This window comes from Eleginops maclovinus, chromosome 15, assembly GCF_036324505.1.
Source record: "Eleginops maclovinus isolate JMC-PN-2008 ecotype Puerto Natales chromosome 15, JC_Emac_rtc_rv5, whole genome shotgun sequence".
In the NCBI taxonomy this organism is placed as follows: Eukaryota; Metazoa; Chordata; class Actinopteri; order Perciformes; family Eleginopidae; genus Eleginops; species Eleginops maclovinus.
In genome coordinates this window covers 21,914,175-21,940,309 of record NC_086363.1, presented here as the reverse complement: position 1 = coordinate 21,940,309, position 26,135 = coordinate 21,914,175, and the positions used below count along the sequence as shown (strand labels likewise).

Here is a 26,135-nt window from a genome sequence, read left to right as displayed (position 1 = left end):
ACTTTCTTTAGCTTACATGTTATGATTATTTAACTCCCCACATTCAGACAGCATATTTTAAGGTTCAGTTTTAAACCTGCATGGCAGTGTACTGTACATGCAATTGGTCCAGTCCAGTCTATCACCAGAGAAGAGCATAATATGGGTCGCTTTCAGAGACACAACGTGTGGTTTAGTTGCTTTTAAGGATGACGATTTTAAAACTTTATAAATAATGAATTTTGCAATTAATAGTGTCAAATGCATTTAATTCCTTGTTGATGGGGTTTTCCTCTCTCCACAAACTAAAACCAGAATAATGGCTACACCCAATAGAATAGTTTTCTGCCCATGTACTGTAAGCATAGTCTATATTTTCAGACATTTGTTTAACATTCCCCTGAGACTTGCATCCATTTGTTTCATATATTTAATACAAGGAAACGGTGTCCCAATTTACACTCAAATGAACAGGACGCAAGTTTTACTGTGAATTATGAGCAATGTTTCTCTGGTGCAGTATGAAATGAATCTGTCACCTGGGTGGTTGTAATGTGCTCTGATTCCTGCTCCTCCCTAATCTCCCCTGTGTCCGAGTAAAAGAATGTCCTAATTACAGCCATTTTAAAAGAGCGGGTGACGTCTTTTGATGTCATGTTACCCTCCAATCCAATTAGGCCAACACTTGTCAACCTCACTCAGCAGTCATGACTGCGAGGCTGAAGTTAGGCCCTGCCACATAATACTTCTTTCAAACTCACTGCCGCTTGTCTCTGCTGAGTAACTACCCTCTCTGACATTGTAATGATGTGTCAATGAGGCTTCTGAAAAGGTTGGTATAAATGTTTGTGCCCAGCATTCACTGAGACCTTCCACACAACAGACTACTTCTGTTGTGTGGAAGGTCCTAAAGGATAACAGAAATATAAAGAGCAGGAAACAGGAAGGATTCTCATAAAAGTATAATATACACATAGACACGTGGTTGGGAAGAATTCAGAAGTGCAGCCTGTTCACAAATGATGGCCATATTTGATATACAACATACTTAAAAAAGACAGGTACAGCAGTACTGAGTAAACAGCAGCAGAGTACACACACTGGTACAGCAGTACTGAGTACACAGCAGCAGAGTACACAGACAGCAGCACTGGTTAACTTGAACTGATCGCAGACAGGTTTTGCAGTGACTGTAGTCCTCCATCTAGTGGCCAAGTGATGACATACATGTATAAATGTTTCTAAGAATAATACAACTCTTTTGAACCGATGATCCCACACCATAAATATGCAAGTGAGGCAGAATACATGTAAAACAAAACATTTCTTTATCAGTATCATAGTATTCTTTGATTGTGTTGCCATTACATGTAATAACACCAAAATCTAGGCATGTAAAATCATAGATGTAAAATGAATCCGCTCAGGTGTGTTTTTTATATATATATATATATATATATATATATATATACCAGTTAAAGTTACATCACAGAATGAGCATTTGAACAGTTTACATTGAGGGCCTTTCTCTAATAGACAAAATAGTAATTAGCTTTGATATCTGTCTACACATCCCTCATTTGATATGCCAAAGACATAAATTCTCTATTTCATATAGTCAGAATATTTTTTAAATGAAGGTCTGTGGTAAAGTTGTTCCAGAACGCAGACTTTCTTCCTGAGCTGCTGGGAGTAGAGGTCCTCCGTGGGTGGCAGCTCCGTCCTGGTGATGTGCTGTGCAGTTTTCACCACTCTCTTTAGAGCCTTACGGCTGAGGGCGGTGCAACTGCTGTACCAGGCAGTGATGCAGCCAGTCAGGATGCTCTCTATGGGGCACCTGTAGAGGGTCAGGATGCTCTCTTTGGTGCACCTGTAGAGGGTCAGGATGCTCTCTATGGTGCACCTGTAGAGGGTCAGGATACTCTCTATGGTGCACCTGTAGAAGGGCAGGATCCTCTCTATGGCACACCTGTAGAAGGTCAGGATGCTCTCTATGGTGCACCTGTAGAGGGTCAGGATGCTCTCTATGGTGCACCTGTAGAGGGTCAGGATACTCTCTATGGTGCACCTGTAGAAGGGCAGGATCCTCTCTATGGCACACCTGTAGAAGGTCAGGATGCTCTCTATGGTGCACCTGTAGAAGGTCAGGATGCTCTCTGTGGTGCACCTGTAGAAGGTCAGGATGCTGTCTATGGTGCACCTGTAGAAGGTCAGGATGCTATCTAAGGTACACCTGTAGAGGGTCAGGATGCTGTCTATGGTGCACCTGTAGAAGTTGCAGAGTATCCTGGAGTCCATGTTGAACCTCCGCAGCCTGAGGAGTAAGAAGAGCCGCTGTTTTGGTGATGGTGTTTGTGTGATGAGTCCATGTCAGGTCCTCAGCGATGTGGACACAGAGGAACCTGAAGCTGCTGACTGCTCCACCGTAGTCCCGTTGATGGCGATGGGGGCATGTCCCTCTCTCTGCCGCTTCCTATAATCCACAATCAGCTCCTTGGTTTTGCTGAGTTTGAGATGGAGGTTGTTATCCTGGCACCAAGATGTCAGGGTTATGACCACCTCTGTGCGCCGTCCCGTCGCCGTTGGTGATCAGGCTGATGATGGTCGTGTCGTCAACAAACTTCATGATGGTGTTGGAGCTGTGTGTGGCCACGCAGGCGTGTGTGAACAGAATGTAGGAATACTCTGTTTCAGTAAAAGTCCTGCATTCAAAATGTTCCTCCAGTAAAAGTAGAAAGTACTCTCATCAAAATGTACTTAAAGTAGCGACAGTAAAAGTAGTCATTGTTTGATTGGTCCATTTCAGAATAATATCTCTGATATGTTTTATAATTATTGATCATTAAAGTGTTCTCAGAGCTGGTAAAGGTGCAGCTAGTTTGAATGGCTTTGTATACTGCAGGGTAGCTGCTGAATTTACTGCAGGTGAACTAAAGTCTGATTTAAGGGTTGATTATATTTCACATCATTAATCCAAATCTGTAAAGTAAAGTACAAATAAATGTAGTAGAGTTAAAGTACACGATTTACCTCTGAATTGTAGTGGGGTAGAAGTAGAAAGTAGTATAAAATGGAAATACTCAAGTAAAGTAGGCCTACGTCAACATTTTGAGGTTGGTGAAAACCAGTAAATAAAGTGGATCATAACAGATACAAAAACGTGTTAATATAAAATAAGAATCATTTTGATGTGTTCTCTATTCGTCTGATTGGGCTTCCAGTGTGGAGTTCCACGTCAATAACCTTTTGACCAATCAGCTCGCATTCCAGCACCGGAAGTTGTCATCTCTTGGCGTCCTTATTTTGTGAAGGCACCGACTGAGTAGTTTCTCTCGGGCTGTTTGCTGGATTAGCGAGATGAAACACAACTCGAACGTCCCTGCTTTCCTCACCAAGCTGTGGACGCTGGTGGAGGATGCAGACACCAACGAGTTTATCTGCTGGAGTCAGGTAGCGACCAACTGCTAGCAGTTAAACTGTCAAATCTAATGTTAGCTAACCAGTGAGATTAGCAAGTGTAGCATCTCTAACATCACGCTGATAACAATGGGCACTTACTGAAGCTAATATCTACTGTTAACGTGTTCTGATGTTTAGCTAGCATACGGAGCCAAGTTAAATGTGTGCGTCATGCCAACACAGTAATCTGTGTGTGTGTGTGTGTGTGTGTGTGTGTGTGTGTGTGTGTGTGTGTGTGTGTGTGTGTGTGTGTGTGTGTGTGTGTGTGTGTGTGTGTGTGTGTGTGTGTGTGTGTGTGTGTGTGTGTGCGCGCGCGCGCGCGCGTAGGAGGGCAACAGTTTTCTGGTGTTGGACGAGCAGCACTTTGCCAAGGAGATCCTCCCCAAGTTCTTCAAGCACAACAACATGGCCAGCTTCATCAGGCAGCTGAACATGTGTAAGCCTGCACCCCTCACCCCCCTGCCAGTGGTCTGCAGGGGTTTCTGCTGGATTGGGCTGTGGATCAGATCAGGAGGAGGGGAAAGGATGTGTTAGGCAGCAAGAGAACACTCTGTCCTCAAAGTTGATGTGTTGGAAGCAGGAAAAATGGGCTAGTTTAAGGATGAGAGGGACTTTGACAAGGGCCAAATTGTTATAGCTAAATAAATAAATTGTAATTTCTAATTTATTATAAAGCAGTCATATTTCTCCATTCACAAAAACGCGTAAAATATACCTTTTTAAAAGGTACATTTAGAATAGATAAAAAACGCTCAAATAATTTGCGATTAATCGCAAGTTAATATTTGAATTGATTGAGATCCCTGACATAGATATCTGTGTCTTGATAACCACAAGGCAGTGTAAAGATCGACCATCTGCGGTCCAGAGAAGAAGGCCGCCCACAAGAACAACTTACATTTTAATATAAAACATAAACAAATGGCTCAAAAGTAGCTGCTGTGCCACACAGTGTGTTTAAGATAAGATGTACCTTTATTAATCCCTGTGGGGATATTCGAGTGTTTACGCAGCAACAGAGAAGAGGAAAAACAGTACAGGTTCACACAGGGATATAAAACACAAATTTAAAATAAAAATTCTAAAAAAATATACAGATAAGTAACGAAGTGTTGTTAAAGATATACACATGTATGTGTGCAGAAAGAGTGCAGGTCAAAGTTATTGTGCAAAAGTGCAGGCTTTATATGCAGTCGGGTTATTGTCAGTGAGCCACATGGTTACCCTCTTTTTGTGCAGCCTGATGGCTTGCTCTGAAGAGAGGCAGAGACATGCTTTATTGCTGATAGAAATACTGATCCAGCCTGCTGTGTGGAAAAAAATACACCTTTCAAATCAAACTTGCAGGTGATTCATTCAAGCATTGGCTTATAGGAATAACATCTGCTTTCATAGTGTGCAAAATCATTTTAGAAACAACCAGACAGAAGGCTCTGTTTTTAGACAGTCCTGTGAATGTAGTACCTGACGGAGAAGTCTCAGATAATACATTGTACCATGTAAGTCTATGCGCTTCAAAGCACTTGCCCTAGTTGTTGTTGAAAGTAAGAGCATTTTTTGTTGTAATAAGGCACTATACTAAACTTTCTTATTTCATTTGAGGACAAAAAGTCCCTGGGAGACTAAATATCAAGTAAAAGACTACGAGTCCCCTGTAGACCGCTCTACATTATCATGAGTACCCAGATACCTCAACACATTTCAGTGTTTATATATATGTGTATGTATATATGTATGTATGTATGTATATATGTGTGTGTGTTTGTGTAAGAATGTGTCTTGTGTCTATGTGTTTGCGCACAGATGGATTCCGTAAAGTGATGCACATCGACACGGGCATAGTGAAACAGGAGAGAGATGGTCCGGTGGAGTTTCAGCACCCCCACTTCAAACATGGCCAGGACAGCCTGCTGGAGAACATCAAGAGGAAGGTCAGTCAGCTGTTCAGGAATTACACACCCTCAGAAAGGTGGACAGGCCGTAGATTATGCCTCCATTATTGAAAATATTGACAGCTGACCAGACCTCTCTAACAGGGCTCACACGGCCCAGAAAAATGTACAACCTTCAGCGTCACCTTTTTACCGATGTGCTGATGGCTGTAAATCGGGCGAACATTGGCCTATGCATCGGTACATGCCTGATCATAACTGCTGTTTCTCAGGTTTCCAACACTCGGCCAGAAGACAACAAGATCCGACAGGAAGACCTGACCAAAATCTTGGCCAGTGTTCACAGTGTCCACAGCGAGCAGGAGAGCATCGACGTCAGGCTGGGAACACTCAAAAGGTGAGAGTGAAGCTCTGTGCAGCTCATTGCTGCTGCCACTCTGCATACTGTCCTTTATTTAACATCAGAACGAGGCTGCAGTAGCACTGCAGATGAAACTCAAGTGTTGTGTTGTTCAGGGAGAATGAAGCTCTGTGGAGGGAGATCGCAGATCTGAGAAAAATCCATGCTCACCAACAGCAGCTCATCAAGAAGGTGAGCACACACTCACTGTCAGGCCCAGATGTTCATGACGCATCCTTCACAGGAGAGCAGTGTTCTTTTCAGCTCTGTGTTCAGGAACTCGGCACCAGTTGGTTCTGATTAGGCCAGTGTTAAAGTCTGAGCATCTTGATGATGAGTGACCATATTAGAAATGTTTTACACAGCAGCATCATGTAAACGTGTTTCTGGCATTAACTTAATTTGTTCAGAGAGGGTAATCTAATGCACCTCCAACCAGCAGGTTTTACAATCATCACTGGCAACTGCAACAGTGTTGTTTTCTTTCAGCTGATACACTTCATCGTGACATTGGTACAGAACAACCGCATCCTGAACCTCAAACGCAAAAGGTGAGGAAAGGAAATACTGTGTCAAAAACTTCTAGTTACAAATGAGAATAAAATGATTTAATTATTCCCTCAAATAAAATTGCAAAAACGGCTAAGCACTTTATGATAGCAGGAGGACCTTTCTCGACCTCAACGTTGAAGCTAGTTCTAGCTTGATATATTTGTTAGACAGAACAGTGCCCAATGTAACAACTTTGAACCACTTTCGAATCATTTGAAATACCTTTCATTAATCTAAATGAAGACACAAAAACCTTTTGGGTTAACATAAGAAAGACATTGCTGCTTCAATTTGGTATCAAACCCTTTTTGGCTGGAGCACTTCTGTTCTGAAACTGATCAGAAAGATCCGACTGTCCTCAAGCATGAGGGTTAACTGCATGATTTGTGCCCAACACTGCATGTGATTATTGGTAGTAAGTAGGAAACTCCAGTGTATGAACTTTAATGGGGACATGTCGGTGTCATTCTGACAGGCCTCCTCTCATGAACAGCAGTGGAAAGAAGCCCAAATTCATTCATCAGATCTATGATGACAAAGTGTGTGTGGAGCAGGTCAGTAACAGCTGTCCAGAGACAGGTGGTGAATCAGTGTGTTTCACTTCTGTCACGGATGATATTAAATATGTGATGTTCTGTCTCCTGTTCAGTCGTCTGTCAACAGTCTGAGTGGCGTGAGGAGCTCGGACATATCGGATGACGTCATCATTTGTGACTTGACTGAGAGTGATGCTGAGTTGGCGGCCGAGATAACGGAGGGCTCGCCCAGAGCCTACGAGACGGGGTGAGACCTTCACACTGCCACGTGTCTGACAGGAGGGTCTGCAGGGGTCCGTCAGGGTTTGGGGGGGCTCGTAAAATGGCAGGTTGTTGTGCCAGAGATTCTTCAACCTAAAAAAAAATGTGATTTGTTACTTCAAACTCCTAGTAAATGTGCATTCACTTCACAGCTGAATATATTCCATCTGTCGTGTACATTTAACCATTTGTTAAATCCGTCCACCAATGTAGGAATATATCAACAACTTATATTTTGGAACCCCACATCCAAAACTGTCCCATCCAAAACGGGACAGTGCTTGTTTTGCTGCAGTGTGTTACCTAGTAGTTTTTTCAGGGAAAGAGGTTAACGGAGTCCCGCGGTCCTGTGAGAAATGTTTCCTAATAATGTTAAAATATTTACAACAAATCTTTCTTAAATACAGTAAGAGTGGCTCTGTGGTGCGTTCAAGCGATATGTTCTATATCTATATGTTGTAGCACACTGGATCTATTGTTTCCTTTTAGTTTTTATTTGTGATATCAAGTAGGTTTTGAGAATTGTGGAGTTTCCCTGTATTTTTCCCTGCGTTTTGTATTGAATCCAACTTTTACTCTTCCCCTAATGAAGTTTTGTTGAAGCCAACGTGCTAATTCGATGAGAATGTCACGCTCTCATCAAAGTAGCATCTTCAAAGGCTTCAACAAAACTTCATTAGGGGAAGACTTTCTGAGAAAAACAAACTTCCGTGGGGAGATAGAGGTTTGCTCAAGTTATTGATTCAATACAAGTCTAACATGCAATAGCATTGAGGAAATGAAAACTACACTAAGTTGAACTTTAAAGGGCCAGTTTGTGACTGAAATGCTGTGGAAACTGTTAGGGATGTAGAGATCGTGGAGGTGGAACTGGACAGCTGTGGGGGGCTGGCTGCAGAGACGGAGGTGAACCCTCCCTACACAGATCACAGCCCCAGACAGACAGAGGCGGGGGTGTCTTCAGCAGCAGAGGACAGTCAGAGGAGCAGCACGTCAGACGCCAGCGGAGCCCCCAGTGGAGTCCTGCAGCTCAACAAAGCCAGCGGCCTGAGCCTGGAGGACCCCATCAAGATGATGGACTCCATACTGAACGAGAGTGGCGCCATCTCACAGAACATCAACCTGCTGGGCAAGCAAGTGTAACCTCCGCTTTCATTTGTGTTTTGAAGCTGTTCATCATTTTGAGGGAAGAATGGTCCGTGCAGATGGAGCAATGTTTTAACACTAAACTCAACACTGCCTAAATCTGTTCATGACTTAAAACTCAAGGCCATAACATTACAAATGAATATAATAGGAAATAATACACACAATCCAAATGTCCTCTTCTCCACTCTACACTTTTGGACAGTGGGGAGCCATGACTAGTAACAATGGACAGAGATCCGTGCATTTTGGAACACAACACAGACAATGTTGTTAAAACCGGCACGATAGATTAATTCATTTGGGGATACATTTAAGCAGAATGAATTATGTCGGCACCGCGGCCTACATTGAAAATAAAATAATTCAGGAATTCCTTCTAGATAAAAAATGAAGGCTTAGCTACCCTAGCTTGACAGCGGGCGGAACTCGTCATAAAGTCCGCAATAATAGAGCCGGCCCATTTAGAGGGAAGATATGATTGGTCAGTTTTACTGTCATTTGACATTGCTCTCTCGTTGAGTTACTATAGCTGGGCCCTCTGTGCATTTATAGCTGGACCCCACCTCACCTCCTATCTTCCCAGTAACTCCAGAGAGCCCAGAGGGGCTTCTTTCATTTAACCCTTCATACTCCAACAGAAGCTGAACATGCAGGTTGAAGGGTTTACTTCTTCAGAGTCTTTTCTTTTTTTAATGTCATTTTTAGAGTATCTTAGGCCCTCAGATAGTCCTCCACCGCTCTTGGATAACCCTGAAACAGAAGTTTGAGGATTTTGCAGCCTTCTTTCACAACATAACTAAGGACAAATGTCAATCTGAATAAACTAGCAACCAAAGTTTAATAAAGGAAGTGTCTCTGCTGTTCTCAATGTGTCCTCAGGATGGAGCTGATGGACTATCTAGACAGCATCGACTGCAGCCTGGAGGACTTCCAGGCCATGCTGTATGGAAAACAGTTTGGTGTGGATTTTGAGTCCCTCGAGGTAAAGGTTTTAAGTCTATAAAAGTAGCTGTGTAATAGAAAGCTCAAAGGGTTAATACTAATGTGTCGGTGTCACTGACTATTTCCCTCAATGTTCAGCCCTGTGAGGACAGTGAAACATGTTTTGGATTCTTTGAATTCTGTTCCTCTGTGTTTCAGGAGAGTCTGTCCGTCAAAGACAGCTCCACACAGCTCAGCAGAGGCAGGACGGAGGAAGCAAACACAGGTGGGTGTGTGTGTTGTAAGGTGGTGGTGCTCTACTGCATCAGTGTGAGACACTTGAGGGCCTCCCCCAGCATGCTTTCTGCTTCCGACATTTCAAAAGGACGGAAGGAGAAAGATTTGGGTAAAAACAAAACAGGTTCATTGTTCAAAAATAATGACATAAAATCCACGAACATGAGAGCTGTACGTAGTGAAGTGAATGTGTCCTCTGTGGCCAACACGTCCTGCCAGGACCCAGCCTGCTACAGGAGAGACCAGAACAAGGTTACCAGCACGCTTTTACTGAGACTCATTACTTGGTTCTTATCAGCTGTCTGGCCCGGCTGAGCCACTCCCAACACTCCAGCCACTAGCGCTCTGACCAAAAGGTTCACATTGAAAGAAAGTAAGTCCACCTCGGATGATGTTCCAGGCTGATTCTTTTTCCTTCTGTTCAGATAAGCAGCTGGTCCAATACACATCCTGCCCTCTACTGGCCTTCCTGGATGGCTGCATCCCTCATGCAGAGCAGGAGGTCTGCCCCAGCAGCAGCAGCTCCTCCTTTAACAACCCTCAGCTCTCCTCCAGCCCTGCTGCTGGTGTAGGGATAGAGCCCCCCTTAGAGCTGCTGGACTCCAGCATGGAGTCCAAGCCGCCGGCCCGCAGCTCCCTGATCCGCCTGGAGCCTCTGACGGAGGCAGAGGCCAGCGCCGAGACGCTCTTCTACCTGTGTGAACTGAGTCCTGCTGCAGCGGAGGCAGAGGCCCTGCAGGACAGAGTGTGAGCAGGCCCCACTCCTTCTGAGTGGCCCTCACATCCACCCAGGGGCCCCCGGAAAGAGCAGCAGTTTGTACTGTGTGCACATTTTTATATTTTGCATTGAAGACAGCATTTGAGTTACAGAACTGGGTGTCATTTTCATCAAAGTTATAATTATAGTTTAACAAGCCTTTTAATCCCCCAGAGCATGATGGGAAGTGTAGTTTCAAAACACAAAACATTCTAGTCTAAGTAAAATGAGTACAACTGACATTACTCGTAGAAACACCGCTTTAATGGAGACCCTGCGTCTGAAAGAGGAAACTTTTGTTTTTGATAAGACTCTTTGTTTTTAGTAACCGTGCGTTATTAACAACACATTTCACAAACAGACAATAGTCGTGCATAATACAAATAGTGCAGTGAACTCTGAAACCACAGGCATAAATAAATGAATGAACTACCTTTATAGCGTCAGTGCTATGTTGCTACAACTTGTTCATCTGACTGAAATACATTATTATTAATATAAACACTACTTATTATGACCAGTGTTTTCTTCAATGCAATGCTCGGGATGTTAAAATGCCAGGATGTGCACACGGTGTGGCTCCTGTGGGAGCAGAACACCGCTCCAGTATCTTTAGCATCTGGTCAATGAGGACGCTGGACCTTGTTTGTACTCTGAAATGTATTTATTCACGTTGTTGTTTATCTTTTGCCACATTCTGTTCACAAATACTCAGATAGTGTTGTGCTCAAGCCATAGGACCTAAGCAACATTCTGCAGAACTGGGACAACAGGTGGTCCAAATAAAGGCTGAACACAAACCAGTTAATGCCGTCCAACAAAGACACTCAACTCGGTCCTCTGTGTAGTAAGGTCATGTTATTCTAAGTTTGACGACAACTGTCCCAGTTGTCAAAATATGAGAACGCAGCTTAAAACATGAAAACTTCATTTCAAAGTAAGAAATTCCAGAACCTCTTCCGAGCTCCCTGTTCATTGAGTTGAGGTCAGAGTGTGTGAGCTGATCTCAGAACTGTAAATAGTGTCCGTCAGTACGCTCGTGTAGTGCTAATGTTTCCTCTGCTGTTCCCTGAGAGAAGTGTCCCTCCTGCCAGCCGTCCGTCACCCTGCAGATACTGTTTATAGTTCCCTGCATGGCCATGTCGCTGAGACCCGCCCACAGACCCTGCCAGCTGTCTATCATTGTTGCCGTTACAATAAAGCAAATGCTACAACGTACATGTGTCCTGGCTTCTATATTCTATAACCAGAGCAGACTTATTGAGTTCCTCTGCCAGCTGCTCCATGTTGGTATGAGGAAAAACAACTGTGCTTTTTCAAACTGCCACACACAGCTGGATAATGCTGGATTCACAACAGGTTCCCACAAAGAGGGCCCTGTGGTTCCCTGCAGACGGTAACAGCTGCTACTTCTGCATACCTTCATTCAGCTTGATTTTTCAATAGAACTGCTGAAGAAGTAACCCCCTGGTCCTCGAGCCTGTATCCTCAGATTCTGTCAGCAGCTGGCTTATGGTAGTTTGACATAATTATCTCCTGATATTAATTAATGAATGATTTCTTACAATGCAGGTCCTTTTGGAAACAAAATACACTGATTTTTCCTCAGTTTTATTAAACCACATACAATACACTTTACATGTCAAGAGAAAAATCATATTAGGATAAAAGCACAGGTGAGACAATGTACACACAATGTGCCTGCGTTAGAAACTACATGCTAATGCTAACACTACCAAACAACTTAGAGAAGTTTTCAAACAACCAATTTCTATTGTGCATTTAAAGTCAAAATGTAACACCAAGCAGAAGCAAAGGAAGCGGGAATGCCTTTGTTGTGCAAGCTGCTGACACACACACACACACACACAACACTGCACATGATGTGCAAGTAAGCTGGATGACCCACAGCTGGAGTTCTGCACCATCTAACTGGGTTTACATGTGACGGCATTCCCGGAGTAATACTGAGTTACTGTTACAGACGTCAGGTTAAAGGAAACGCATGCAGCTCTGAAACTACAGGACTATTTACAATGGCAACAGCTGGGGAGCAGTACATCAAAACGGGGGACTACCTACTGAACTAACACTGAATGGGGGGGGGGGGCAGTGCCTGCTTCAGTCAAAGTCTCTGTTGATCAGGACCAGAGGAGCCACCAGCGTCCACACATAGAGGGCGATGCAGATCCAGCTGGAGCAGATCTTGACCCACACAGCGGGCCACTTGCTGGTCATGGCCTCATAGTTAGAGTCCGGACTGCAGAGAGAACACATCACATGACTCAATTAAAGAACACAACACAACAACACAAAACCCCAGTGACGCAGAAATATGAAACAGCTGAGGGCCTCACTAATAGCAACAGGAACTCACCCATGAAGAACACAGGTGTCAAACTCACAGCTGGGGCTAAATCGAATATTTGATTGAATATTTATAAAGTTATTTCTAAAACCAATAATAATCCGAGGCAATTATGTAATACTAGGGCTGTTTTCGACTAAGGATTTTCATAGTCGAATCTGATTCGTCCGATTTTGCCGTAGTCGACTGATAGTCGAACCTTTTTTTTTTCAGATAGCAGCTAGATCTTTATATTTTTCCGTTTCAAACAAAAGAGCTCAAAAAACATGGTAGGTGTGAAATGAATACCTTTATTTATTTAAAGCCAGATGAACGAAACAGGGCATATTAAACATCACAACAGTTCACATAAAATCGGAACAAAATGGCTTCAAAAACAACAACGTGCCAAAACATGCCTTTATCGCTCAGTTAAGAACCTATTTCTTGGCTTTTAATTCAGTTTACTCTCGGGAATCGGGATAAAATAAATAAATAATTAAACTTATCGCAACAGCCTGGAACTAGTGCAAAATGACATAAATGTTTTTAGAAATACAATAAGCCTTGAAGTGCTGTGGTGGCCTTTGCGCTTTTTTTGAAATGAGAAACCAAGCGCCTTGCAGCAGCAACAGTGCGGCAAATGGGGTCCTGCTTCAGAGCGCTGTTTATGCAGAGTTGTAATGTGTGGCCCGCGCAGCGCACCCCTTTCATATTTCCCCAGGAGGGCTGCTGGACCAACTGGTTGGTGCACGCAACCATGTTTGCTGCGTTGTCATGCACCACAGAAACGATCTTGCTACTTGGAATGTCCCACTCGCAAATTATCTCCGTCAGTTCTCGTGCAATGTGATCGGCTGTGTGACTGTCCTCCATTTTTTTTGTTTCTAAAACAAAACTCTCCAGTCGCCAGTCTCCAGTGATGAAATGTGATGTGACTGTGATAAGCCTCCATCTGAAGCGAGGTCCAGATATCAGTTGTGAAACTGACAGCTTCACAGTCCTGTATTGCCCTGTATATCTCTGACCGTGTCGATAGATATTTTGTGTGCACGATATCCATCACCGTAGCTCTTGTAGGGACGGTGTAGCCTGGCTCAAGTGTGCGCAAGAGTTCTTTAAATCCCCCACCCTCAACAATGCGCACAGGCCTCATATCAAGTGCCACAAACTCCGCAATCTTTTCAGTAATTTCCCTTTTTCTCTTCTCTGAAAGTGGTGGTCTCAAATCAAGTTTTTTTTGCGTTAATCTCGGGGCCGCCGCTGATGCAGACGTGCCGGCTGAGTTGTCGTCATGACACTGCGGGTGTAACTGTAAATGATAGAATAATATAACAATAATACTTTAATGCCTGTATTGATAAAAGAGTGGTAGAACAGTTTGTTTGTTGTTGTAAAGTTAACAAGCCTTACCCGCTTCAAATGATATGCCATGTTGGTTGTCGTCGTGTGATATGCTAGAACCTGCTCACACAACTTACACTTCACTTTTTTCGGGTCATCTTTAACCTTTTCAAAATAGTTCCACACTTTTGATGTCTTTTTAGTAGCCATTGTGAGCCAATAAATCCGTAAACACTAACGGTCCTGTGTGCTGCTCACATGCGCTCATTTGGATTGCGCAACTGCAGTGGGTGTGATTTATTAATACTGTAATAAGCTAAGACTACCATTTAAACGAACAAATCATTGGAACTCTTTATTAACATAAAATAGACAGATTTTGCATTAAAATAGGCTTTTATATAACAAAAACAGACATTCTATTTAACAATTAATGCTCGGCTGCCGCGGGCACCCCATATAGTCAGAATGGTATGGTCTTTGATTTTACGAAGATTCGACTACGAGGTTCATAGTCGAATCAGACCTCTCCGAATCGAATCGTCGAATAGTGGAGGTCAGCCCTATGTAATACAATCAATTATTTTATATATAGTGGTTTTAAAGGTCACTTTAATGTATTGAACAGTGAACTAATGCTACCACTGACATTAGCCAACGACCCGAGGATGGACCCGCCCCTTCAGGAAAATTTACCCTTCAAGGCTAATCTCTTCCTCAATGTGGGGAAAACAAAGGAGATTGTTGTTGACTTCAGGAGAACCCACTCCCAACCCCCCTCCCTCTGACCATCAATGGTGCTGCTGTGGAGCAGGTGAGCAGCACCAAATTCCTGGGTGTGACCATCACAGATGACCTCACCTGGAACAACAACACCACTGCACTGGCAAAGGCGGCCCAGCAACGCCTCTACTTCATCAGGAAGCTCAAGCGAGCAGGAGCCCCCACTTTGACTTGACTAATAGGTAACCAGCAGAGATCTTTCAATGCTTCCTGGTAGGGCACATACAGCTGGCTTGAATATTCAGTTGAGATGGACGCAACTTTCTGCTTCGCCTGCCGACATTTTTTGGGTAGTTGTGGTGCTCTTCTTTGCTGCGGACTTGTTGCCTAATTAGCATACTTAATTTGTTAGACAGATGTCTGTCTGTCTGTTGGGAGGGTGTTGTTTTATTGTATATATATTCACATTGACATTATGGCATTGATTTGAGCCCCACCGCTGTCTGGGTTAGCCCCACCATAGTTGAACCAGAAAAAATACTCTGGCGCCGCATCTGAATGTAACGCAAGTTTTTATTAAAACATAAATCCATGTGTGTCTCTGAATGAGCCGTAGCAACATTGGACTGACTCTAACAGAGCGGCACATTCTGTGAGGAAGCAGCCATCTGTCGGTTCTGGTTCCGGTATTTCTTGTCTCGGTTGCTGAAGTAGACTTTGCTCCGTGTTTGGTGTCTCGCTGTGCTGCTGTAACTAAGCTCTGTCACTCACTGCCTCAAGTCGCTTCAGTGTGCATGTCACAAAACGAGATGAATTGTGGGACATGTAGTTTATGGGCAACAAGCTTCTGTAAAGCGGTGTGTAGCCGTATAATAAACATGTTATATTCTTTGAAAACTCTCGCGGGCCACATAAAATGAGTTTGCGGGCCGGATTTGGCCTTGAGTTTGACACATATGCATTAGGGAAATATAGCGACAGGCTCAGCTCATGCGCATGTCAGAAACAAACGTGCTGTGTGACCTGAGCAAGACGTTAACTTTGGTCCTCTCTTTATTAATCCACAGACACTGTTTGTATGTTGCCTGCACAGTGCTCCATAGCCTGTGTAACCCGTGCTGCTGGTCCAGATTACCCCTAGGTCTTGTGCCGGTAACATCAGCATTAAAGGTTCTCTCTTTCCCTCCCAATCCAAGTATGTGATAGCTGCTCCAAAACTGGGCGAGTTAGGTTTGGTTACCTACCTGACGTAAAATTAATCTTTGACGCCATTTGTGGGTTGAGCGGAATTAGCAACAAATCAATCACGGTAAGCCCCTACCTAAATGAGTGTGTCTGTGTATTTTTGGCCCCCGCTTTCAGCAGGATGTCTCAGAAGACCAGATGGAGACGTCCAGCTGCGTGCGCAAAGTTCCAACAGGATCATAAATGAACCCTTGCACGACTGAGTTTCTATCAGTGGACACCGTGAAACGAGAGCCAGAAACACGTCCGCAGAGGGGCGTGGCCAGCAGCAGCTCATCAGCATTTAAAGCTACAGACACAGAATCAGCTCTTATGGAACAGGCTGAATCAGAGGGGGTTATGGGATGCTATAATTCATGACCTGTTTGATATATTGAGCAAACACTTCACTGACATGTTTTGTATATATCTGAGACCTATAATATATTGTTGAAATACAGTATAATACGAGACATTTGAAGGCAACTAATATGCTAATGTGGCCCGCAAAGAAATTTAGTTTGACCCCCCCGATAGAAGACTGCAGGAAGCCTGAGCAGGGCAGCTCTGCCGTCAGGGAATGCACGCCTACCTGTACCAGTTGGTGAGCGTCATCATGATGTAGAGGGAGGCCAGGAACAGCATGAAGTGGAAGAAGGAGTAGGAGTAGGTGACTCCATCCCTCTCGTTGTCCACGGCCCGGTTCACTCCCCCGTCCTCAAAACTGTCGGCCTGTGGCCCGTCCTCGATCAGGGCCGACTCATCACTGGTGAGGGTCAGCTTGTTCACCTGGGCGTTGGACGAGTTACGGATACTGAGGGACAGATGGAGGACAGAGGGAGGACAGATTGAGGACAGAGGAAGGACAGAGGGAGGACAGATTGAGGACAGATTGAGGACAGAGGGAGGACATTGAGCTGTTAACTTGACAGACAGGTTCACTCATCTGGGACTTTATGAAAGATCTCTGAAGGAGCTCCTCACCTTGAGTAGAGGACACACATGAGGAAAAGGATCAAGCCAACAATCCCCTGGGCGTCCCACCACTGTACCACGTGGTCCTGCCCCGCCGGGCTGGTGCTGTTCAGACCGATGATGCCCAAAAGGCTCGGGTTACACTTCCTGTCTGTGAGCAACAACAAAATATGTTCACATTCTGCTCTGAAGCTAGTGAGGGGGGCAGCTGCTGGGCTGTTAGACAGAGGAAGGTATAGTGTGGATCCTACCAGGCTCGTTGGTCATGGCCGACCATGTGAGGTACATGGTGTAGAGGGTCACCAGGGAGGACTGCAGCAGGCCGGACCGGGGCTGGGACTCCTGTAACAGAGAACACAATCAACAACACCACCCATATCTGCTGAGTCAGCGGCACACTCTGTGTCCACAGAGAGCGTCCTCCCAGCGCTGCACCAAAGACGCTCACAAGGGCTCATTTTTGTTGTCTCAATGACAATGATATCTCAATAATGTATCTGCACTGATGTACAGACCAGTTTCAACCCATTTGATTTTTTGTATATCTTTGTGCAACTTTATATTAAATTGAAATCATCAGTTCACTTGCTCTCACATTTTATCAGATTGAGCTTCAGTGCCGTGGAGCAAGAAGGACAATCTGTGTACGGAGAGAAAAGTCACACACTCACTGGCAGAATCCGTTTGGAGGATCCAACTAGAGGATCCATCCAGAGGATCCAACTAGAGGATCCAACCCGAGGATCCATCCAGAGAATGCAACCAGAGGATCCAACCAGAGGATCCATCCAGAGGATGCAACCAGAGGATCCAACCAGAGGATCCATCCAGAGGATGCAACCAGAGGATCCATCCAGAGGATCCAACCCGAGGATCCATCCAGAGGATGCAACCAGAGGATGCAACCAGAGGATGCAACCAGAGGATCCAACCAGAGGATCCAACCAGAGGATCCATCCAGAGGATCCAACTAGAGGATCCATCCAGAGGATCCAACTAGAGGATCCATCCAGAGGATCCAACTAGAGGATCCAACTAGAGGATCCATCCAGAGGATCCAACCAGAGGATCCAACCAGATGATCCATCCAGAGGATCCAACCAGAGGATCCATCCAGAGGATCCAACTAGAGGATCCATCCAGAGGATCCAACCAGAGGATCCAACCAGATGATCCATCCAGAGGATCCAACCAGAGGATCCACTCAAACAAAAAGGCTTTGGGTCTGTTTAGGACAGTTTCTGTCTGAAAGACACAACCAGTAACAAGCTTCTCCTCCAAACTCTAACACGATGAAAACTATGTTTTCTGAACCGTCAAATTATTTTCCACTGGGGAAACACTGAGCGGAAGACATTACACAAAAAAAAAAAACCTGCATGTGATGACATGCAATCTCTCCTCATAGGAAGGAATTGAAAAAGACACTGGTGCTCAGAAAAGCACCATGTGGACTCAGGCCCTCATCAGATGGGTGATGTTGCAGAACATCCTTTTGAAAGAACAGAATACTGAACCACAGCATCAGATCTTACCTCAATAAAAGGTTTGAATGCTAATAGAAGGTCCATAAACTTTATAAAGTAAACATGGTGTGGGAAGTGCATGAGGAAAAGGTCACCTGGATGTGCGGCAGGATGGAGAGCACGGAGGAGCCCAGGCACAGCAGCATGTTGATGCTGATGAACACTTTGTTCTCTGTGCAGCCGTCAGAGTGGGTGTAGTAGACGTAGAACATGACCACAGACACCAGAGACATCACGTAGTTCAGAGTGGTGACGGAGAGCAGAGCTGTTGACACAATACAACTGCATTACACACATCAACACACACAGTAAGGGGTTCATTTGAACATGCAGGTGCAGTTTATCTCAGCAGGGACAGCCTGTGTTATAGCAGCCGCCATACCTGCATACCAGCAGCGAGAGTTGCCCTCCTCCATTTTCTCCACCCAGGACTCGTTCCAGGAGTGGGCGAAGTCGATGAGTAACACCAGCTGGATGAGGATGAAGCAGAAGGCTCCGGCCATGCCGATGTAGAACCACACTGTGGAGAACGGAGCAAGGGGACGTCATTACATCGTCACACAGATTTTAATGTACTACACCTCCCCACACCTGCTCTGAGGCCAGCCGGCAGCAGGACACAGACAAGAGAAGGACTGCAGGACTGAGCGACCTTCATTAACACCGTCAACAGCTACTATCAGAAAATTGTTCCTGACATTTTGAGATGCGTGGTGTCACAATATGTTTATACTGTACAAACACATGCATGCTTTGTTGCATTTTTTTCCAAGAGGAACGGAATGTGAGAGAACAGTTACCCGTAGTGAAGGGGCCTTCTGAGATGAAGAATGATCCGACAGTGATGGCAGTTGCTGCCGCAAACTTAAAAAACCAGAACCTGCAAGAGACAGATCAGTACTGCTGATTCATCATCACCACATCCATCAGATCAGTCTGTATACATAAAGATGGATGATTTAATGATGGATGGATGGATGGATGCTGGCTCACCCGTTGTGCAGTGCAGCTCGCGGGTCCTGGCTGCTCTTGACTTTGACCATGAGCAGGGAGAAGAGCAAGAAGAACATGGCCATGCCGAAGCAGACGCGGTACACAGCCTTGTAGCCAACCAGCACATCACAGTTCACATGCCCCTCCACACCAGGGATGGAGGTGCCCATCCCGCCTTCACAGAAACCTGGAATCTGCAGCAGCACACAGCAGAGTCAGGACCTGCCCAGTTATACAAAACCCCCTTGAATACTGGTGTTTATATAATTTCTATCATCATCATAAAGGGTGTGGCTTATCAGAGGAAGTGATGGGAAGAAGTTGTGAGGATTCTCAGAGTCCTTCATATGCTGCACTCTAATCATCTCTCCTGTGTACCTTCTTCAGCTGGCCCTCCATGCCGGGCATCAGCATGATGCAGGCCACCGCTACACCCAGCAGCAGGAAGAAGGCGTAGATCAGCCGGGTCACCGTCGAGTTATTCCCACTGGGACAACAGCGACTGAGCAGGCAAGGGGCACTGCCACACAGGCAGGGGACCTACACACACACACACACACACACACACACACACACACACACACACACACGTCATTACTCTTACAAACCGGCAGATAAACAAGTGTGTGTGTGTTGGTGTGTGTTTTGCAATAAGTGACACCGACCTGTTTACACGGTAGTGATTTCAGCATTACACCAGCTGCTCTGGTGACGTCATCGGCGTGTTTGTTTACATGTTCAGCATGCTGTATATTCATGCCATATATATATGCATATGAATATATATCTGTGTGTGTGTGTGTGTGTGTGTGTGTGTGTGTGTGTGTGTGTGTGTGTGTGTGTGTGTGTGTGTTATTTAACGTTAGATTAACGCAGATGTTACGTAAGAGCTGTTTTCCAAACAAAGGCAGGCCCATGCAGACCTACAGACAGCTCCATAACTACAGGAGAACCCCCCCCACCCACACCCACACCCACACACACACACACACACACACACACACACACACACACACACACAGACAGAGAATCCGTCAGCAGTACACTGACGGACGGGCTGGTTCTCCGTGCCTCCAGCCGGGCCTGTGTTATTGCGCAGTCATGACACACCATCAGCAGCCAGACACAACGCCACCCTCACCTCACCTCACCCCACCTCCGCCCTCCCATCTCACCCAGCTCGCCATGGAGCACAGTCCCAGCACGGCTCCCATGATGCCTGCGGTGTGTTCTGGTGTGAGATGGTGCTGTGGGTCTCTCGGAAGATGGATGATGTTTCTCCGGCTCCGTCTCCTTCTCCTGCTTCTTCTTCTGTCTCTGAGTCTGATCACAGCCGCGCTCTGCTGCCCCCACCAGGCGGCTGCCCCAACAGGCCCCGCCCCTGCAGACACACGTCCACTGGGTTTTTGGGCGTCCTTCTATACTGGATACGTACATAAGTATAAATTACTTTAAATTACACTCGCACAGGAGCAGCTTGTTCATATTTATTAGACATTAGTTATTTACCCTAGCCTTTAGTTTGTTAGTGCACAATGTCCAAAGACCACACAAACAGCCAATTAATACACTAATGTCATATTGAACGCCACAAAAACATAGAAGTTGCTAGGAATACAATAAATGTGTGAACATCTGAGAGCATATTTTGTTTTGTTTTTTATATGAACACAGTACCGGTTCACCCAATACGCACACTACGCCCGTTGCGTAGGGCCCGCAAACTAGAGGCCCCGTGGGGGAAAAAAACAAAAACGTGACGACGTGACCGTCCGTCGCGCTGCTCGCGCACGTCAGATTGCCAGTGATGCATGTGCATCAACGGCATCAGCAAGATGAAGCGGAGTTATCCCTCAGGGAGTGAAAAGAGAAAAAAGAAAGTGCATGAAAATGAACAGCAGCAACAGCAGTCAGGTAACTCTCCTCTCCGGGTGGGAGAGTGGGAGGGACGGGGCTAGTCCGTGTTTGACCTACATAACAGGGCGGTGAGCCCTGGGTGAACCCCGGATGGTCTCCGTGTGCGTCTTGCTAGCTTCTGTAATTTAAGTGTAATATCAATCGCTCTGAGTGTAGTTACAACTGCACTTATACAAAATGGAAAGTAATGGATACATATGTACTAAGATTGAATTTTGTTTGCTTGGATAGATACAGATATATTAGTGAATAAATAAAACTCGTGAAATATTATGACAATGGTGCTAAATAGGCTAAATAATAATCTAAATCACATACATTTTAAGTATATGAAGGTAAAACAAGTGCAGTCAATTTGATGGAGCTGAATTAATGGTAGCCTGATCTTTATTTTACAGGTGCTATGCTTAAGTTCCTAACAAGCAGCACGGAGTCCAGTCAGTCAGCCAGTGGAGGGACAGACCCAGATAAGAGAGGCACAGATGAGCCACCTTCAACCAGCAGCAGCACAGATCCAGTACAGCCACCGTTAAGTACCTGTGTACAGCAAGCATCAGAAGCTAGCTCAGACCCTAAAGCAACAGTCTCTGCTCCACCAAATGATCCAGCAGACTGGCCCCCAGTCTTAACGGACTGTATGCGGACTGAGTTAGTGCGCAGAGGTCCATTCAAGCCAGGAGTGGATTTTTCTTACCCCAAAGACAAGTCCAGAAGAGGGTTCCATCCAGGATTATTACAGAGACGACTGTCAAATGGTGAAAAGATTACCAGGAGCTGGCTTTCACACTTAGTGAAAAACAACGCTGTGTAATGTTTTTGCTGTAAACTCTTTTCCACAAAAAACACAAAATAATAGGAGAAGGTGTTAATGACTGGTCAAATATCAACGCCATTCTGAAGCAGCATGAGGGTAGTCCTAAACACACAAGCAATATGATTAAGTGGAGAGAACTTGATCTGGAAGTCGTGGAAAAACACTACACCACATAGAAATGACAGCTTTGGAGGCTGAAAGAAAGAGATGGCGAGATGTCCTTACACGCCTCATAAGTATCACACAGTCTCTAGCTGAAAGAAACCTAGCATTCAGAGGTTCATCAGATAAGCTCTTCCAACCAGATAATGGAAACTTTCTAAAAGAGGTTGAATTATTAGCTAAATTTGACCCTGTTTTGGAAAATCATGTCAGCAGCATTAAAGACGGAGAAACGCATGCTCATTACCTTAGTAAAGACATACAGAATGAGCTGATACAGCTTGTGAGTGACAGGATTCTCACAACTATTGTGACTCAAGTGAGAGACTCAAAATACTTCTCCATTATCTTGGACTGTACACCTAACATTAGTCACCAGGAGCAGATGTCCATTATCGTCAGAAGTTTGGCTTTAAAGGGACAGCCAGAGATAAAGGAGCACTTCCTCAGCTTTGTGAATGTTGATGCTACAACTGGCTTAAGTCTGTCTACAGTCATCTTGGACAAGCTGACTGATCTGAAAATTCCATTTGACAATAAGGGCAAGCCTATGAAAATGGGGCCAATATGAAAGGTAAACACCAAGGAGTACAAGCCAGACTGTTGAGAATGAATCCCAGAGCTGTGTTTGTTCCATGTGGTGCACACACATTAAACCTCGTCATTGCAGATGCTGCCAAATCCTCCAAAGATGCTGTTGTTTTTTTTGGCTATGTACAAAAGCTGTTCACCTTTTTTTCTGCTGGCACACAAAGGTGGAATATCTTGAAACAACATGTGAACATAACAGTGAAGTCATGGACTGACACAAGATGGGAGAGCAGGCTTCAAAGTGTCCATGCAGTCAGATATCAGGCCTCTGAGATTCGAGAAGCCTTACTGGAAGCCAGGCAGAAGATTAATGATCCTGTGGCGAAAGTGGAGGCACAGTCACTTGCAGAGGAAGTTGGTTCTTACTGCTTCTTAATTTGCTGTGTAGTGTGGTGTGAGATACTGTCAAGAACAAATACAGTGAACAAGCTCCTCCAATCTGCTTCAATGCAGCTTGACGTAGCTGTGCAGTTAATCTCAAATGCAAAAGACAACAGCCCGAAGCATTTGTGAGGAAATGAATGCAGAAGCTGTTTTGAAGGACAAGAGGCTGAGAACCAGCAAAAAGCATTTTAGCTACGAAGCACCTGATGAGCCAGTGGCTGATGCACTGCGGAATCTTGAGGTCAACTTCTTCAACATTGTGGTTGACTCCACAATAGCATCCATTGATGAACGATTTGAAACTCTGAACCAGGTGAAGACTAAATATGGAGTAGTGCTGAACTTCAGCACTGCATGTCAGATGTCCAGTGGCTCCTTAAAGGCTCAGTGTATGGAACTGGAGTAAACTCCAGTATGTAGTAGTACTAAATGTACCTGACCTACCATCAGCTAATATGACTGCCTTTGAGCTGCTTTCTTTCCTTTGTGAGAAAAATCGGGAGGAACTCTATCCTAACCTTTGGGTAGCCCTGAGAATTGCTGTCACTCCGCCTGTGACAGTCGCCTCAGCTGAGAGGAGCTTCAGCAAGTTAAAAATGATCAAAAACTATCTGAGATCTTCCATGTCCCAGGAACGTCTGAGTGGTTTGGCCCTCAGGAGCATTACCATGATGTGGGGAAGCAAATATCATATGATGACATTATTGATGATTTTGCATCCAGAAAGTGCAGAAAGGGACACTTTTAATGGTGAGTAATTTGTTACACATTTAGTTCGATTTGATTTGGTCTGTTGAGATATGTGCATTATGTACTCAGTTATATATGTGATGTAATGCTGTACGTAGTATATATATATGTGTATGACACATGGTGGCGCTAAGCTACAGACTATAAAAGGGTGAACTGCGTTATGATAGTTCAGTAGTTGGTGAAGTAGCTCTGACCGTGAGACTGATGTGTCAGATCAGCCTGAATAAATACGCCAAGAACGGCTAAAGATATTTCACTCTCCGTGTGTGCTTTTCTCCGAATGCAACGTTAGCTGTGCAACAGTAGTGCACCACAGCTCAACAGCTTAAGGGCCCAGGAGTCGTTTGGAAGATAAGTTTTGTCAGTTAGAAAGTCGCAACGAACCACGTGCTAACAGGCAACTAGCTAAGGAGAAGAGCAAGCTAGCAAGATGGAACAACGAGGGACGAGCAGATTGCATCGACCGACGTTCGATGGAGATGAGACTAAGTATGAGATTTGGGAAACCAAAATGTTGGGATATTTCCATTTAAACGGACTAAAGAACACTGTTCTGAGAGAACCGAGGTCAGAAGGCGAGATAGCAGCAGATGCAAAGAAAAAGGCTGACGCATATGCAGAGCTAATTTTACTGTTAGATGACATAAGCCTCTCGTTAGTTATGAGGGATGCGCCCAACAATGGAAGAAAAGCTCTGAAAATATTGAGAGAGTATTATGCAGGGAGGGGAAAGCCCCGTATAATCAATGTGTACACCACGTTGACATCGCTTCAGAAGGCAAACCATGAGAGTATAATGGACTATATCATCAGAGCAGAAACCGCCATCACAGCGCTGCGGAACGCGGGTGAAACGTTAGGAGACGGCCTGCTAGTGGCTATGGTCTTAAAAGGACTGCCTGAGAATTTTAAGCCGTTTGCAATACATGTGGCACATACGGATGATAACATCACGTTTGCAGAATTCAAGACTAAACTAGGAGTTTTGAAGAAACGGAGAAGATAAACGCAGCTGAGTCAAGCGACAGTGTGACGAAGACTCAAAGGAAAAGTGGAAGGCGTCCCGCCAAAACGGTCGCCCGTGGCTGGAACAAAGACGACACAGAAATGGTATGTTTCAAGTGTGGCGCCAAAGGCCACAGAGCGAAAGCGTGTCGACGGAAGACATGGTGTAGTCTTTGCAGAAGTGACACACACAAAGATACCACGTGTAGGCGTAAGGACAAGAACAGTAAGGACAAACAGGATGGTGTGAGTAAAGTCTCAGAAGATGCCGACGAGGACTACGCGTTCACGGTGAGAGACGGAGGGAGCAGACGGCAGCCGGCGCGCAGCATCCAGGAGAGGGGCCTGATGGTGGACACGGGGGCTACCTCTCATGTCATCACTGACATAACCCTGTTCAAGAGTTTCGACAGCGCGTTCAGGCCAGAAACGCACAGTTTCGAGCTGGCAGACGGCACCCGGTGCAGCGGGACTGCTCAGCGGAGGGGAAATGCTGAGGTTTTCCTCATCGACAGCAGAGGACAGCGACGCAAGGCGATGCTGAGAGACGCTTTGTTCGTACCGTCATATCCCCAGAGCATCTTCTCAGTGAAGGCGGCGACTATGAGGGGAGCTACGGTTGTCTTTAAAGAAGATAAAGATGTCCTGATAACCAGAGACGGTACCAGATTTAACATTCATGTGTATGGAAAGCTGTATTATTTGCATACTGAAACTGAATCTAATGATAAGTGTAATGCATGTCACGACATACAGACATGGCATGAGATATTAGGCCACTGTAACTATTATGATATTCTTAAGTTGCAGAATCTTGTTGTAGGTATGCAGATCAAAGGCAAAATGGGTAGGCCCGAACAAGAGTGTGAGGTGTGTATTCAGGGAAAGTTTGCCCAAACCAGAAATAGGGATCCTGATACCAGAGCAAAGGCTCCCTTACAGATGGTACACACAGATCTTGCCGGTCCCGTAGCAACAGAGTCAAGAGATGGTTACAAATATGTGCAGTCATTTACTGATGATTACTCGAGCGCAGTGTTTGTATATTTTCTAAAGAAGAAAAGTGACACAGTGCAGGCTACAGAAAAGTTCTTAGCAGACATATCCCCTTATGGGAAGGTGAGGTGCATCAGATCCGGCAACGGAACAGAGTTCACGTGCAATGATTTCCAAA

The 26,135-nt window shown here is 45.0% G+C and overlaps 2 protein-coding genes and 1 long non-coding RNA gene across 5 annotated transcripts; 2 read left to right on the top strand and 1 right to left on the bottom strand.

Moving 5' to 3' along the window:
* Positions 1-3,251: 3,251 nt before the first annotated feature.
* On the top strand, positions 3,252-11,421 carry hsf2 (heat shock transcription factor 2). Of its 2 annotated transcripts, none has more exons than XM_063901651.1 (12): positions 3,252-3,429; positions 3,766-3,874; positions 5,242-5,369; positions 5,603-5,727; positions 5,847-5,922; positions 6,220-6,281; positions 6,758-6,836; positions 6,932-7,065; positions 7,925-8,212; positions 9,108-9,210; positions 9,369-9,435; positions 9,872-11,421. In XM_063901651.1, the coding sequence occupies exons 1-12, from the start codon at positions 3,337-3,339 to the stop codon at positions 10,195-10,197; spliced, it is 1,590 nt and encodes a 529-aa protein (XP_063757721.1). In that variant the 5' UTR covers positions 3,252-3,336; the 3' UTR covers positions 10,198-11,421. The 2 variants fall into 2 exon arrangements, with proteins under 2 accessions (XP_063757721.1, XP_063757720.1); XM_063901650.1 differs by having other exon boundaries at positions 7,925-8,218.
* A 372-nt stretch (positions 11,422-11,793) lies between these two features.
* Positions 11,794-20,705, bottom strand: serinc1 (serine incorporator 1). Its single transcript, XM_063901652.1, has 10 exons — positions 20,511-20,705; positions 19,714-19,875; positions 19,336-19,529; positions 19,143-19,222; positions 18,725-18,862; positions 18,438-18,607; positions 17,068-17,158; positions 16,826-16,967; positions 16,434-16,655; positions 11,794-12,463 (listed from the first exon to the last, which is right to left on the bottom strand). Exons 1-10 carry the CDS (start codon positions 20,547-20,549, stop codon positions 12,325-12,327), a joined length of 1,377 nt encoding a protein of 458 aa, XP_063757722.1. The 5' UTR covers positions 20,550-20,705; the 3' UTR covers positions 11,794-12,324.
* Positions 20,706-21,143: 438 nt separating this feature from the next.
* Positions 21,144-24,207, top strand: LOC134877124 (uncharacterized). 2 transcript variants are annotated; one of them, XR_010167532.1, is made up of 2 exons: positions 21,144-21,249; positions 21,651-24,207. It is a non-coding gene; the product is annotated as an uncharacterized LOC134877124 (long non-coding RNA). The 2 variants fall into 2 exon arrangements; XR_010167531.1 differs by having other exon boundaries at positions 21,177-21,353.
* The last annotated feature ends 1,928 nt before the right edge of the window (positions 24,208-26,135 follow it).

Excerpts from the sequence above, each read along its gene's own strand:
- hsf2 (XM_063901650.1), top strand. The coding sequence starts at position 3,337 with ATGAAACACAACTCGAACGTCCCTGCTTTCCTCACCAAGCTGTGGACG. Across the intron at positions 5,728-5,846 it reads AGGCTGGGAACACTCAAAAG|GGAGAATGAAGCTCTGTGGA; the intron begins GTGAGAGTGAAG and ends TGTGTTGTTCAG. Across the intron at positions 6,837-6,931 it reads ACAAAGTGTGTGTGGAGCAG|TCGTCTGTCAACAGTCTGAG; the intron begins GTCAGTAACAGC and ends TCTCCTGTTCAG.
- serinc1 (XM_063901652.1), bottom strand. The coding sequence starts at position 20,549 with ATGGGAGCCGTGCTGGGACTGTGCTCCATGGCGAGCTGG. Across the intron at positions 18,863-19,142 it reads AGAAGGCCCCTTCACTACGG|TGTGGTTCTACATCGGCATG; the intron begins GTAACTGTTCTC and ends CGTTCTCCACAG. Across the intron at positions 16,968-17,067 it reads GGCCATGACCAACGAGCCTG|ACAGGAAGTGTAACCCGAGC; the intron begins GTAGGATCCACA and ends TGTTGCTCACAG.